Here is a 14888-nt window from a genome sequence, read left to right as displayed (position 1 = left end):
TTCTACATTACATCACAAAGAATTCCAACGTTCTATAATGGACGTCAAAAAGGCTGATTTATATACCACCTCAGTTAAAACAGCTCAATATGTGACGATATGAATGACACAGTTTTACCTGAATATATCTAAGCCTTGGAGAGCATAAACACTCAGAGAAATTGTTGAAATGTGGATATTTTGAAGACATTTCTAAAGGCAACATGAAAATGTAACTTGTTTTAACTGTAGATTTAGCATGCTTGCAGCATGCTGCATTCAGTGGTCACTGGGTCAATTTTTTTTTTAATCCAAATAACCCATTTGTTGTAATCAAATTTGACAGCAATTTACAGAACTACTTACTTACTTAAGTTTGCATGAAAGTTATCCTCAGTTTAAACGTAAAAAAACAACTTAAGGATAAACCCTGCGTTCTTCATACTGTAAGCGCATCACAAAAGATCAAATTGAGCACCTTTAGAGTACAGGAAATATTATTAAGAGATTATTTAAATAATTTTGTCCATTTCTAAATCATTTTGAAATCAAGCTATTTTTTTTGGAGTTATTTATAGCATTTCTGTTTAACCCCACGTTTCTCCTTTATCAACAATAACACACTATTATTGTTATTATTATTTAATATATATATATATATATATATATATATATATATATATATATATATGGGAGGGGGGGGTGGCGGAGAGGGGAAGGCAAAATGTGTTTATGTTACACTGAAATTTAGTGATAGTAAAGGAATATTTGAAAAATAACTGAAGTTATCACTTTTCTAGTAACAGATTTTTCATAACCTATTTACTTACAGGTACCTCTATTGATTACTTGAATCTCTTAATGCACAGTGTGTTAACAAAAAAATCAAAGAGTGTTCCTTTCTGGAAGTTTCTGGAGATTCAGAGTGTCAGTGCAGTCCATCACATTTTCCTGACTCCTGAGAATATGTTGAAGTTAATGCATCATCTCTGAAATAAAATATAGAAGATATAGTTTGGCACAGATGGGAAACAAAGGATAATGAATAAAGGGACAAAATGGAACTATTTTCATTTAAGTATAGAGAATAGAGAATAAGAGAGGTTGTCAGACTTAATTTTTATGTACGATACTCAAGCTTATTTAAGCTCTCATTGCACTTGTTTATATATCCTCTCTCTTTTTTTTTCAATTAGCTCTTGCAAAGATTTCAAACATTTTTGACTGGACATGAATTGGCAGGAAAGGACATTTTCGACAGGACATAAGACCTCAACACAAATTTGGCTAGTAAAGTTTTATTTTATAATGCAGTGTAATGTTAACAATGTTTCAAGTTCTTGGAGTTATTTGCAGTTACATGCAATTATCTAATATTATATGGCAAAAATGTCTGGTCTGCATGACAAATAACATTCAGGTCAAAGAAAACCATCCAGATGGATGTCTTATCATGAATTTTTTGCACTATTATTTTAAATATTATACCCAGTTGGATTTGTCACATTTGCTAGAAATAAAGCAGCTACATCAAATTACAGGGGGAACCTCTAGACTGATAGTCTAACCTTCCTAATATTCGTCAGCATCCTGCTCACAATCTGCTGAATTTATTGTGTGAACAATGCTATATAACACTGGCGTTGAGTAGAGGGAGGGAGGGGTTAGGTTGGCCACGGCATTCTTTGAGTGAGTAATAAGTCATCGGATGTTAGCCAATGTTTTCAGTTCACGATAAGTGTGCCTTACCAGTTACACCTTTGATAGACCAATATGCACCTTCAGTGGGTGTACATGTGGGTGAGAGGGTTCGGATATTCCTCCAACCTTTACCCCTCCTTCCCATCAGCCCTTGCAAGGGTACCCCAGGTTTTACTCACATGAGTCTTTATCCTTGTTTAACCTGTCTTTCACACCTTCCACAGTATCTTTGAGAGACTGGCGATAAGTTTTCTCCTTCGGTGGAGTGGGTTTGATGAAACCTCTCCTTCTTAAGGACCTGATGGTGAACTCTGTCGCACCGAGTGTCACGGTGTACCTTAACGGAGTGAAGATCTTGTACAATGCATACGCCATCAAGGCTGTACTGGCCTTAGAGTTCTTCAAGGTTTCAATGTGATGATCACTGACTCCTATTTTGGTCAGCATAGGTTCGATGTCGACCCCTCTGAAGAAGAAAGTGAGAAAGTTTTACTGACACCAGGATCTATAGTACAACTCTTTCTCTGTCTACTTTTAGATATTCAAACTTGCTATCACTTTCAATTAATTAAAAACAGAGAACACACGCAGCATAAGAGCATGAGGCATTCAAAGGGTGTAAATTTATCCGTGCGAAACATTACAAAGAAGTCAACAGGTTTTTCTTGCATAAAAAAATCCACTAAACAAAACTATGGCAGGCAGAGAGCAGGATTTGTAATTTTCTATCTGCTAATCTTTGTTCAAAAGAACTTGCAATTTTACTCAGTGACATACAGCAAAAGAGTTCAGGGTTACACACCATCCCCACCACCAAATCTTTGTTCTTTTGTTTAGTCTGTACAGGTCTTGAGCTGATCTATAAAGTTGACTGGTGACTGTAATATTTCTGTCAACAAGCACATTCTTGTGCCTCTCACTATCCCACTCTTGCAAAACAACTCTTGCAACAAATAGAACTTAAACCTTAGTCGTAACCTGATAGACCAGAAAAGAAACAATTTAAACATGAAACAACGCAAAAATGAACAAAAGTGAAAGAGTCTGTGTATGAGTTCAGAGGGTTGTTCAATGTCTAAACTGTTGAAGAAATTCAACCTTTGTACGACAAAACATCAGAAAAACTTACACTTTGATTGCATAATAAAATCCACCAAACCAAACCGGAGCAATGACCCAATGGACTGGGATGACCACGTAGCCATAGGTCTTCATCATGATCTTCATCCTTGCCCAATTACTCAGTGGCCTTCCTGTTTCATCTTTGGTAGGAATTAAAGGTTCTTCCTCTTCTTCACCTGTTTCTTCAACCCTTGATTCTTCTCCTTCTTCAACTTTCAGATCACTTTTAGGATTACCGATTGTACCCTCCGAATCTGCTTTTTGGTAAATGTACACTGATGAATGCAAGTTCCTTCTGAAAGTATCACAAGGTAATGCGACATTTTGATTTAAAGGTTTAGGTCTTTCTTCATAATTTGCCACACCATGGACTGCTGAGTAGGTTCCCTGACGTAACGTTTTGTCCTTTGAATTTGAATGCCATCGAGTAAATGAAACCATTGGCCTTAGACCTGAAAAGAAAGGTAACATGGAATGTTAAAACATGGCATCCATTTGACAAAATTACGATCATCTGGTTCATTCTAGTTCTCCAATGAAATGTCAACATAATTTAACATATATGCCGATTTCTTCCAATCAGAACCCAAGAATCGAAAATTAGCAAATTTATGTGATTCTGACTAACTGTCATTTGTGGGGAAATTGCAATATGTCGATAATTTGCACATATGACAGGTTTGTCCAATGAGGGCATGAGGAGCTGACATAGGCCTTATGTCAATTTAAATTGACATATGACGATCCCAGGACTTATGGTACCCTTGGCCTTAGCGCATCATACCACAATTGTTCTGCTAAGTAAATTGTTGTTGCCCCTTCTTAAATTGTCGGTGTCCCTCCAACACTTATTGGCAGTGGGTTAAACAGAATAAGGGATGCCGAGGGAGAGGGCCAGTTGTATACATAGAAATGGTGCTCAGGGAAGGTAGGATTTTAGGCTAATTGTATTGAGTTACCATCCCACCTCCTTTCACATTTGCCACCATCGGTATAAAAGTTACCCTGGACCAACTACTGTATGTCAATAAGGAGCCCCACAAGAAAACGAATCAACCATGGAGGGTCATGTGACGTGTAGCACTCAACTCTTATGGTACTCCTTGAATGTATATTCTACAACAACTTAGGTCGTGATCTCATAGCTACCACATTCCCTGTGAAGCTACGCCAAACAATGTTATCTAGCTGAGTGGTACATGTTTCCAATGTTTACCAGAGTTTTAAAATGCCAAACATGGACTAAGTTCAATGTATGATGCTATTGTGGCTACAGTCTACAGTGCAGACAGCTACTGCATAGAACTTTGTGTTGCGGCATATTCTGCAATTGAGCCGCGGTCTGCAGAACGCTTATCTTTCTTTCTTTTAGTTTTGCTGAGATCTATCAAATTATGAGAGTCGAAGCTCAGTGGGGTACTGTTATAGACAATCAAGTAATTAGTAGCGTGTAGGCTCAGCAGACAGTTTATTGACAATAGGTCTAGTCCTGTAGAACCGAATATTATCGTTCCCTGCGCATTAGCATCACCACTTCACAAGCTTAAATTAAGCCTGTCAGCCATGATTAGACCCTAACTATCCTAGATTTACCCGTTCCGCGACAACATAGGCTTAGGCCGACGGCGATCAAACCTAGCCTAGGCCCTAGAACTACAACTTAAGTACAACAAGTAACCTGGTGGGCTTTTTAGAACTTAGTTCCAATTTCTCACCACTATTTTTCTTGCTATTGGCGATGAGCTTAGGCAGACTTTCTGCTATAGTCATCAATTTTTTGGTTGCCATGATCTTCTCGTTACATTAGTAACATTAGAACTTTTGAAACTAGTTATGATGTTTGCGCTATGTAACGTTTTTTTCAAGCGACCAGCCTCACGTACTAGCACTCTTCACAGCTGAACGCCATGCTTTGAAAGTACGTGCCTGGTGTAATGTTTACATGTTTTGATGAAATATGTCTAGTGCGCACGCTCAGAATTACGCAATACGAAGATTTTATAGCAAGATTTGTGCAGATAGCAAATACATAGCCTATTATACACACTCGTCACTAAGTAAATGTTTAGTACCGTCTCATCTTCTTTCCCCCTTCCCATTCTCTGTATCATCCTCCCGTCATCTCCTCTCAACAGTCGCAAAAACCCATAGAAATTGATTAGGTGCAAAAACCAAACAAACTGCTCGTAGAAATCTAGTGACCTTCTTAGCAAATTAACAATATACCATTCTGGCTACACTTATCAATATCGGATTTACGGGAATGAGACTGTTTTACTCTGCAGTTTGACGGTTACTGCCAGAACCAATCTTCTTACATCGGGTAATTTACGCCAGTTACTCTTCTTTCACCTGGTTGAATAGAACAAATAAGTACTTTTACTTAACAAAATCTTTATATTTACGTTCTACACTGTTGAAATAGATAAATAACGCGGCATATTTGAAGGAAGTAACCGTGGTTGATTGTAACTAACTGCTATAGGCTGTCGTATGTAAACCCCGAGTACCTTTACCAACGGGGGATTATTTCGGGGGCTTCATTACGACATTTACGTGGTCCGGTACTCCGGTTACAAATTATAAGCCAACGATCGACTCAACAGTTGCAAAGTTTCAAGACATAGAGTAGGCTTAGTTATAGACCGATCGAATTACACTTAAGTTTGTTCTCTTGTAGTCCTTTATTTGCAGTTGTTTAATTCGTTGTTTAATTGCGTCAGTAAACGAGCTAGGCTTCCCGAAGTAGTCCATGACACCGTTGGTCTGACTCTGAGTTGACCCGGGCAGCCATTTGAAAACCTCATTCAGCCCTAGGCCTAGTAGCGACAGATACTATTTTTTAAATTTTCATTTGCGTTGTTGATTATTGATCACTACTTTATTGATCGTTCAAATTTTCAAATTGCAGCCTACAAAAATTTGCTCTCCAAGTTTAGGTTAGTTTGATGAATTCCACAGCCCATTGCAGCTTATATGTAGTAAATGACCTCCCTCAAGCTTCCAAGAAATCAAATAAAGATTGTCAAATTTGTATGAAAATAAGTCAGATGGTGCAACCAATTAGGTCCATTGCCTTTGCTGTACATTCATTCACCCATTCTTTATTCTCTGGGTGTCAGCTCTATAAAGTATTACTATAAAAACATTGCTTGTATGTTTTTCTTATATATATTTTTTATAGATTTATTTGATTTATTGGGACATGTATTGATTATCAGGTGCAATGTGTCACATTAAGGGAACAAACTGTAACAAAACTTTCAAAATAGTAGTAATGCCTATAGTGTAATGCCTATATATGTTGGTGTTTTGAGCATGACAATTACAATTAAGAATTCTCCCCATCATTTATCAATCCTCAGGCACTAAATCTACCTTCATACCAGCCTTGCAACATGGACTCTTCAGGTAAAGTTATTATTATTTTGGACAGCTTATTAATCATCTTCTTAAGATAAGTTTTGAGCATATATAATTAAATGCAAGATAGAAACTTCTTACAATAGGGAATAATTTAGTGTTCAAAGTTCTCTTGTAAAATACTATTCTTCCTGTACAGCAAAACCTGCTACATCTTTAGACTTGGCAATTTGCCCAGTTTGCATAACATTTTGCAATTCAATAGTCAATCCCAGATAAATTATTCCCTGACAAGTGACATGACTTGTCCTGGAATAACAGAAGGAACAACTTCCCTGTTTAATATGAAACCAATTAATGAATTAAATGTCACTTATTTGAAATGATCCATACAACAATGGAAAGCAAAAGTATTTAATTAGGTGTAAACCTTGAACTCTGACCTCCAAATATGCTGAGAAAAAAACTAGACAAAAATGATCACAATTGGTTTGTTAAACCTAAGTGCATAAGTATCTACTGCTTCCTCCATATTTGTCTTATCTCACTGATGCATATTCATCTTACCTGAGACTCGTTACTCATGCAATCCTCATGGAATAATTTGGAGGGATAGAACCTACGAAAAGATAATTTTGGGAACTATTTTTTGGATTGTGTGATAAAGTGAAATTTGCCTGTTTGGCTCTCCATGGATGTTAAGTAGTGGGCTACCTTATTTGCATAGCCTATCTCTGCAACTGTGGGTTTATTGTACATGTCCTACAGAACTTAGTCCAGTGTTTATTGCCTATTTCTGAGAGATTGAAGGGTCATTTTCTTAGTGGTTAGAGTATTAAGTAAGTAGGTGAGTAAGTTGTAAACACACTACATTGGGTACTGCTGGTCTTACTTCCAAGGTCAGTAGCGACTTTTATATATTCTTACACTAAGTGAAGCAGTTAGTCATCGGTTGGGGCCATGCTGTTTGTGTTTAAGTATAGAGGTTCTATGACAGCAAGTTTTAAGAGTGAAATTAATTAATTGAAGAAAACAGATACTTTCTTGGTTTGATGGCAAGAGTTTCCTGGTTGTGATGACACTGCTTCCATAGATGTTGAGGGTTTGAAGGACACTGGCTATCACCTTCAATTAATACTGGACCGAGACTGTTCTGAACTTATGCTGCAATACACTGATGAAACTGGATACAATTGCGATGTGCCGTATTATCATACTGCTTGGGCACGTCTCTTTGCAATTGTTAGCATGCTCAACTTTGGGACAATTTTGATGATGTTTACATTTAACACTTGCAGCATATTTTCTTTAGCTTCATTCACGAATGCAACCTCCACCAATGCTGCCAGCTACCCTTCCCAAAATTTTCTTCTCAACGTTGTGATTGTGCTGCTCTCAAAAGAGTCCTGTAAAGAAAAAATAATCACCAAAATTTTTGTTTTTATATCTTCTCTATTCCATCAGAAGAGGAGGATGTCTTCTTGTGTGGGAGATGCAAGAAAGAATTTTACAAAATGGACGAGTTCATGACCCACAAAAAGAGAAAAGCCTGCAAGAAAAAAGGAGACACAGATTCTTCATGCGGTGTTTCTAACCTTGAAAGTGCATACAGTGGTAAGAAGGGCCAATGCCTCGTGTATGTTACATGTTGAATGCATCTCTAGAGGTATGATGAGGAGTGGGGTTGTGGCATAATGAATCCCTGGAATGGTTACCCTTCTGTACATATCATATGCCCTCTTTCCTCCAATCCCCTCACATTTTATACCCATAAATTGGCATTTTAAATTTTCAAACATAGATATCTAAACTTCAAAATCGGTTGTTAAACCTTAGAATCTTATCTCAGTGCTATAAGTTGCTCTGACTGCATGGTTCATGTGCATACAATTTGCCATATTTGCTAAATAACAATATTTCTTTTGAATTGAAAATGCTATGGACATCAGAGTTTTTATTTTGCCCAGTTTTTTTCGTGTTTCTGTCATTTACTCAATTAACATCTGATTAATGGGGCCACATTTGACAATAATCTTACAAATATGGTCTCAATTTTTCAACTTTACGAGGAGAACCAAACCCAACCACCATGATCATGATGTGAAACGTTGAGATAATCACGAGTTTAATTTTCTTTGGTACAAAAGACTGTTCAAAGAAAAATATGAGATCAAAGAGCCTCAACTGTCTGAATTTTTAAGTGTGTACAGGGGCGTAGCGAAGGGTTTTTTGTTTGGGGGGTGTGGAGAATTTGATTTGCCGACGGATCTGGAAGTGGTGACTGAAATGAGGGAGGGGTCTAAGGGGAGGGGGTCTCCCCCTCCCCTTTGGAAAATTTTTAGTTTTGAAACGTCCTTAGATGCAATCTGGTGTATATTTTAAGTCAAATTTGATTTGCCGACGGATCTAGAAGTGGTGACTGAAATGGGGGAGGGGTCTAAGAGGAGGGGGTCTCCCCCTCCCCTTTGGAAAATTTTTAGTTTTGAAACGTCCTTAGATGCAATCTGGTGCATATTTTAAGTCAAATTTGATTTGCCGACGGATCTGGAAGTGGTGACTGAAATGGGGGAGGGGTCTAAGAGGAGGGGGTCTCCCCCTCCCCTTTGGAAAATTTTTAGTTTTGAAACGCCCCTGAGTGTGTAAATGATTGGCCCGTCCACTCTTGTATTGGTTTCTTTGGCTTAATATTGTTGGATAACATGCAAAATGTAAAGATTTTTATTTATCATTTGATTTTTAGCTAGTTTTTTTTCCAACTTGATGTAAGGTGACAAAACATTCTGCATCTCTGCATCAAGGCTTGATAACATTTCTCTGACTTTATATGTTATTGGAACTTGAGTGACTTGTGAAATTTTTCATTTGTGATATTGTTTGGAATGTGAGTTACCACGATGCTTTCCATTTTTTCTGCACCTCCAGAAAAAAACACAGTGGAAGTTGTTGAAAGTGCAGAGGATGGTATTCCAGCAGATTTGTTTGAAGAGACACTTTCAGCAAATGATGAGGACAGTAATCCTTTACTGACGACTGAAGGGATTGCAAAAACATCAAGAGCAGATGATGTCAGAATGACTAACTGCCCCTTCTGTAACATCTCATTTAAGAGTGCCAAAGAATTGCCATTGCATTTCATAGAAAAGCACAGTATACCGGAGGATAAGGCTCCGATCATTCTGGAAAACTTTAGCGGCGCTCCCTTGGAGTCTGAAGTAACAAACAGTAAATCAATATGTCCAGCATTATCTGAAGGAAAACAAGAGAAAATTATAAATGTTATATCGAAGGCTCCAATGACCCGGGAGCAAAGCGAGACTTTGTCAGAGATGGAAAGAGAATGTATTGAGAAACGTTCATTAATGAGAGAGCTAGGGTTAGAAGGTAGCACTTCCATCTCCAGGAAAGCAAAATATAAGACTGCCAAAGAGAGTGCCCTAAGGTGTAACAGCTGTGGGATATCTTGTAAGTCACCTAAAAACTTGAAAGTTCACCTCAAGAGCAAAGGTCACAAGGCTAAAGCCACATCTGTACGCAAAGTAGCAAAGGAAAGTAGGAGGAATGTCACTAACATTGTTAATATGGATACTACAACATCAACAGCTAAGGACACCAATAATTCCTCTAGTGAAGATGGTATCGTTGATGTAGATACCATCCCCCCGCCGGCTGACGAAGAGAATGTGACAAAATCGTTGAAGAGATCCAGAAGGAAAATCTGTCACATCTGCAAAATGAGCTTCTCCAGTCAAAATGAAGTCGTGAGACATTTCTCTACCGTTCACTCGCAGCATGGTCGAGGGAAACGGTCACGAAGAGCATCAGTCAAACTTAGGATGAACAACAGCGAGAATGAAGAGGCCAATGAAGAGGAGGATTCTGACGATGAGAAAGATGATCACTATTCTGAAAATAACAGACGAAATCGCAAAGAACCCGGAGAGTGCGATCACTGCGGAAAATTGGTTCCTGCCAAAGCTTATACGGTTCATGTACGAAGGTGTAATAACAAACTCAAGTATCAGTGTACCCTTTGTAAGCATCAATCTAGAGAACGTTACGATTTCAACATCCACATTGATCATCATAAAGTTTGGTGGAACATGTCAGCTGAGCTGGCAAGCGGAGCCACTTCTGAGGAGACGCCAGAAGTGGTCGCAGTCATCATGCCAAAGGAGAAATCGTCAGACCAAGACAGGAGAGACCCCTTATTCGTCGAAGAGTTGGAAGACACCACTCTCTCAGAGGCAGATCTCGCTGCACTGGGATTGATGCCTCGCAGCAAGTTGGATGATCAGAAAAAGAAGCAGAGCTTGCAATTACAGGAGCACACCTATGCTAGCCAAGAAGATCAGGAGGAAGAGAAACATCCAGAGGAGGTTCTCTTGGCTGATGACATTGGGAGGGAGGACTGTTTGGAAGGAGGGAGCAATGATCAGAAGTCCGGAGGATCAAGACTTAAATGCCATCCATGCAATAAGTGGTACCATCGTAGCAAACTACCAGATCACATGCTCAAGATGCATAACATGAGGAAGGTCTTTCAGTGTCGAGATGTTAACTGCTTGAATGTTTTTGATAACCTGAACGAGTTCATTACCCACATCAGTGACCATTCGTCGCAACCAATGTTCCAATGTGGATGTACTTCATGCAAGAAAGGAAATCCTGTCGAAGGTGAGATTGACTACTCGGCAGCAATCAAGAGGCTGAAAATGAAAAATTATTACAAGACGCTGGTCTTCAAGTGCAGTACTTGCTGGGCACGCTTCCCATCACAAACCAGCTTGGACAAGCATCTTGAGACAGATACCCACCACTACCCTTGTGACATCTGTGGGAAGCTTCAAAGTAGTAGAAGCCAGTTCCGATCACACATGATGAGTCACCAGCAGACTCACAAGTTCCTCTGTGAGCACTGCGGGAAGGGCTTCCGTGTCCAGAGGGACCTGTTGAAACACGTAGCTTCACACTCTGGGGATAAACCCTTTGCTTGTTCCCAGTGTGACAAACGTTTTGTATTCAAAGCCAAGTTGGATCGCCATTTTACCACCGTCCACTCCTTGATAAAGCCGTACGCCTGTACGGAGGAGGGTTGCGATAAGGCTTTCACCAGAAAGGATAAGCTCAAAGATCACATGTACACTCACAGTCCTTCCCCGCCATTCAAATGCAATTTCTGCGCAAAGGGATTTTACCGCAAGGATAACCTGCGTGACCATGAGGTCTACCATACCAGACAATATAAATACAAGTGCAACAAGTGCAATAAGGGGTTCATGAGGCCAAAGGCGTTGAGTCAACACTTTGCTGCTGACCACCCGGTACACGCGAACAGTGGTAAAACTTTACCAGAGACGCTTAACCAATCAGATGCTCCAACTGACACCATAACTCAAATAGGTAGCTCGACAACGGTTGGACCTCAGTCCTCAAAACAATCAGACTTTGCTGGTTTCAGCTCACTTCAAATAGATCAGCAGGTTTTGAACAAAGTCGCTTTTTCTCCAGCGTCAGGATTTACTGTGTTACCACACCTTCAGAGAGGAACGGAAATGAGCAGGTCTGGCGCCCTGATCAGCGATGTGAACCAATCGGTCAATGCTCTGGTTCAAATGCTTCCGCAGGGCTCTAATGACGTATCTGTACAGTCCAGTCAAGGGTTGTCCATTCCGATTCAATCACCATCTGCAGCCAGTAGTCAGTTTAAGTCTACCCAGGAGAAGCTAGAACAGGTCACTAGACAAATCCAGGTAGTGACACAACAGCTGCTTGTTCAACAATTCGGAGGGGAGTTGTGACAAACTGGAAGTGGTTCAAATAACTCTATGCAGTAGGCAACAGTCAGCATGCTCAATGTCCCCCTACCCAGGTTAATATACAGCACACTAATACAACTGACCAACTTATATGACCAACAACTTGTAGTAGTATAAACCGGTGTTGTCCGCTGTTAGTCTGGACTCCTTTTCTTGAACAGACTGGACTCAAAATAGAGACTAAGAAATGCCTAGTAGGTTAGGTCTTGGCACTGGTAGTTCCTTCTTTATCAGAAAGTCGCAAGTAAAATAATTTGTTAATTGATCTGACAAGAGAAAGCTTTTGCTTAAGTTGGGAGTGTGCCCTTTGTCGAGAAATTAAAGGAAGACGATCCATGAGTATAATAGACCCTACTCTTTTCTTTGTGTGTGTGATCTCGAAGTGTTGTTTGATCCACACATTTTATGTAACCGAATTGTCAACTCCAAGTGCAAATCTGCATAGTTTCATTTTGTAAACATTTGCCCGATCCTTCCTTTATTTGAAAAATACGCTTGTGCAGAGCAACTGGTTCATTCCTTCAGTATATATATATATATATATATATATATATATATATATATATATATATATATATATATATACATATATATATATATATATACATATACATATATATACATATATATATATATACATATACATATATATATATATATATATATATATATGTATATATATATATGTATATATATATATATATATATATATATATATATATATATATATATATATATATATATATATATATGCATTTCTTACTACTCAACTGCAAGCCTAAATAACAATCATTCTTTCCGTAAATTTGGCCCACATCATTGAAATTCATTCTCTCTGTCTTTTAGAAATTCTACTTATTTATTCTTTATTTTCTGTGTATTTGTGAAGCTCTCCTGCAGTTTGTCAAATATAAACACATTGGCAAACCTCATTTCCCAGGAATTCAGAAACTTAGACCCCTGGAAATGCATTGGTGCATATCGGTGCTTATGTTATATAGGTCAAAAGACAGAATGTTCACCCATGGGTTTTATATTTTAATTTTGTTGTTGTTGAATATCTATGTGTTAGCCTATGTCAAGAACTGAAAAGTTGCATAGCTCCGAGTACAAAATTGAACATCAAAACCTTGTTGCAAGTTAACATGATAGTTAACTCACATAGCTTTCATATTGTGTGCTGCTTTCTTGCAACAGGCACATTGTTTGCCATGACTCGTGAGCATTTGTATCTCATATCACATCTAAAATTTGTCATAGAAAGTTTAAAAAAAATGAAAACGTATTGATTACATATATAAGCTTATATGAGGAACAGCCTTTTTTGTTAATATCTCAACAATTCATTGTTTGCTTACATTTGCCGAAGACAAAAATCAATATGTGTGTGTGTGTGTTGTTGTTCGTTCAGTAACATATGCATGGTCATTGTTTGTGCTGACAATATTAAAGCAAAGAATTGACTTAGTTTATTAGTTTAGCTCATCATATTAGCAATTAAAATACATTGTGGATTTCAATTGTCTATAATACATCATAAAACGCCTGTATGGAGTGAAGTTTGAATGTTTTCAAACGGATGCAGTTGACATGCATAATTCCGCCCTTACAGAAATATTGCAGCACATTTTATCTGTTATTGCCATAGCTATGTGTAATGAAGCACAACATATACTCAGCTGTTGGTTAGATGAGATGCAAAGTTATGAATGGTGACGTATTTATAAAGTGTCTATACATGTGCAGGTACCCAAACAGGGACGAAGTTTGAGATTCTTTGTCTGGTAGTGGTAATGTGAAGTTGTCAATGGAATGTCAATATTTGTGTGATTTGGAATGAAAATGTGATAATAAAACAATGCAATTGTTACTTATTCTTTGATTTGATGCCATATCTACCAGCGATACGCAAACTTTTTGGCTCACGACCCTGCAAGATCATCCACCAGACCTCTACCAGACCCCTAACCAACAGAATTGTTGTCCACAATACATGATAGCTAGTTTGTACTATAGTATAGACTGAAATAAATAACTTCATCGATCTCCGTTGGCAGGCTCTGAAAACTGTTGGTAAATTTTTCTTCGTCAAGAAACATCTCGCGACCCACCCACAATCGTCCACCGTGGTTTTAACCTCAGTTTGGGTCAGATGGTGGATCTATACTTATTGCCAAATAAGTTGTAATCCAATCAAACGATTGGCAGGTAGATAAAGGATTTTGTCTTGTATTCAGGGATGCCAGAATTCCGGCAATAGCCGGAGTTCCGGCTTTTTCCCGATTTTGAAATTTGGTTTCGGCTCCACACGATCTTTCCGTCCCAGGTGAAACAGGCATGAACTTTTCCCGTGAATTTCTAACTATTATCCTAACCTACTATAGCATGTGCAAATTGGAGCCTATACCGCATTTTTATTCCTCTAGATTTTCATAAAGTTTCCAACAATATTGCAATGATATTTTCTTAAGTTTCCCATAATTTTCAAGTATTTTAGTATCATTAGCGTAGGGACGAATATTAATATTTGTGGCTGCCTTTGGAAGTGACTCGAAAACGGAGATAATTCTCGAAATTTCCTCTCGGACTAGGCCCTACATACGAAAGATAAATGTCCCCGAAAAAAGTTCCTAAAGTTCATTTCCTGGCCTGGCAATGCAGAACGCGTACGAGACTTCTGCGGTACTTAGGCATATTTCACCTTTACCGAAAGTGCCATTTAAGGTTAAAGAATCGAATACATGAACATTATTTAGTTATGTGTGTTTTAATCTTATGGTGTTGTTTCTCATTTTCTTATTGTATTTTTTATAGTATATTTTGGGAAGTGTAAATTTCTCAAACATGATATCTCAAACTAAAGTTCAGATAAGAATAAAATTCAGATGCAACATACAAGATCTGGGA

The 14888-nt window shown here is 38.3% G+C and overlaps 2 protein-coding genes across 6 annotated transcripts; one reads left to right on the top strand and one right to left on the bottom strand.

The window, feature by feature from the left end:
- Positions 1-628: 628 nt before the first annotated feature.
- On the bottom strand, positions 629-5006 carry LOC139965741 (protein FAM210A-like). 2 transcript variants are annotated; one of them, XM_071968413.1, is made up of 4 exons: positions 4875-5006; positions 2810-3254; positions 1860-2146; positions 629-966 (listed from the first exon to the last, which is right to left on the bottom strand). In XM_071968413.1, the coding sequence occupies exons 2-4, from the start codon at positions 3241-3243 to the stop codon at positions 908-910; spliced, it is 780 nt and encodes a 259-aa protein (XP_071824514.1). In that variant the 5' UTR covers positions 3244-3254; positions 4875-5006; the 3' UTR covers positions 629-907. The 2 variants fall into 2 exon arrangements, with proteins under 2 accessions (XP_071824514.1, XP_071824513.1); XM_071968412.1 differs by lacking the exon at positions 4875-5006 and adding an exon at positions 4518-4728.
- On the top strand, positions 5001-12551 carry LOC139965734 (uncharacterized). 4 transcript variants are annotated; one of them, XM_071968400.1, is made up of 4 exons: positions 5001-5125; positions 6168-6213; positions 7633-7779; positions 9088-12551. In XM_071968400.1, exons 2-4 carry the CDS (start codon positions 6201-6203, stop codon positions 11961-11963), a joined length of 3036 nt encoding a protein of 1011 aa, XP_071824501.1. In that variant the 5' UTR covers positions 5001-5125; positions 6168-6200; the 3' UTR covers positions 11964-12551. The 4 variants fall into 4 exon arrangements, with proteins under 4 accessions (XP_071824501.1, XP_071824497.1, XP_071824499.1 ...); XM_071968396.1 differs by having other exon boundaries at positions 7630-7779; XM_071968398.1 differs by lacking the exon at positions 5001-5125 and adding an exon at positions 5159-5430 and having other exon boundaries at positions 7630-7779.
- Positions 12552-14888: the final 2337 nt, after the last annotated feature.

Source organism: Apostichopus japonicus, chromosome 3 (assembly GCF_037975245.1).
Source record: "Apostichopus japonicus isolate 1M-3 chromosome 3, ASM3797524v1, whole genome shotgun sequence".
In the NCBI taxonomy this organism is placed as follows: Eukaryota; Metazoa; Echinodermata; class Holothuroidea; order Aspidochirotida; family Stichopodidae; genus Apostichopus; species Apostichopus japonicus.
Note: the sequence above shows the minus strand (reverse complement) of the source record. Positions and strands in the feature narration are given on the sequence as shown.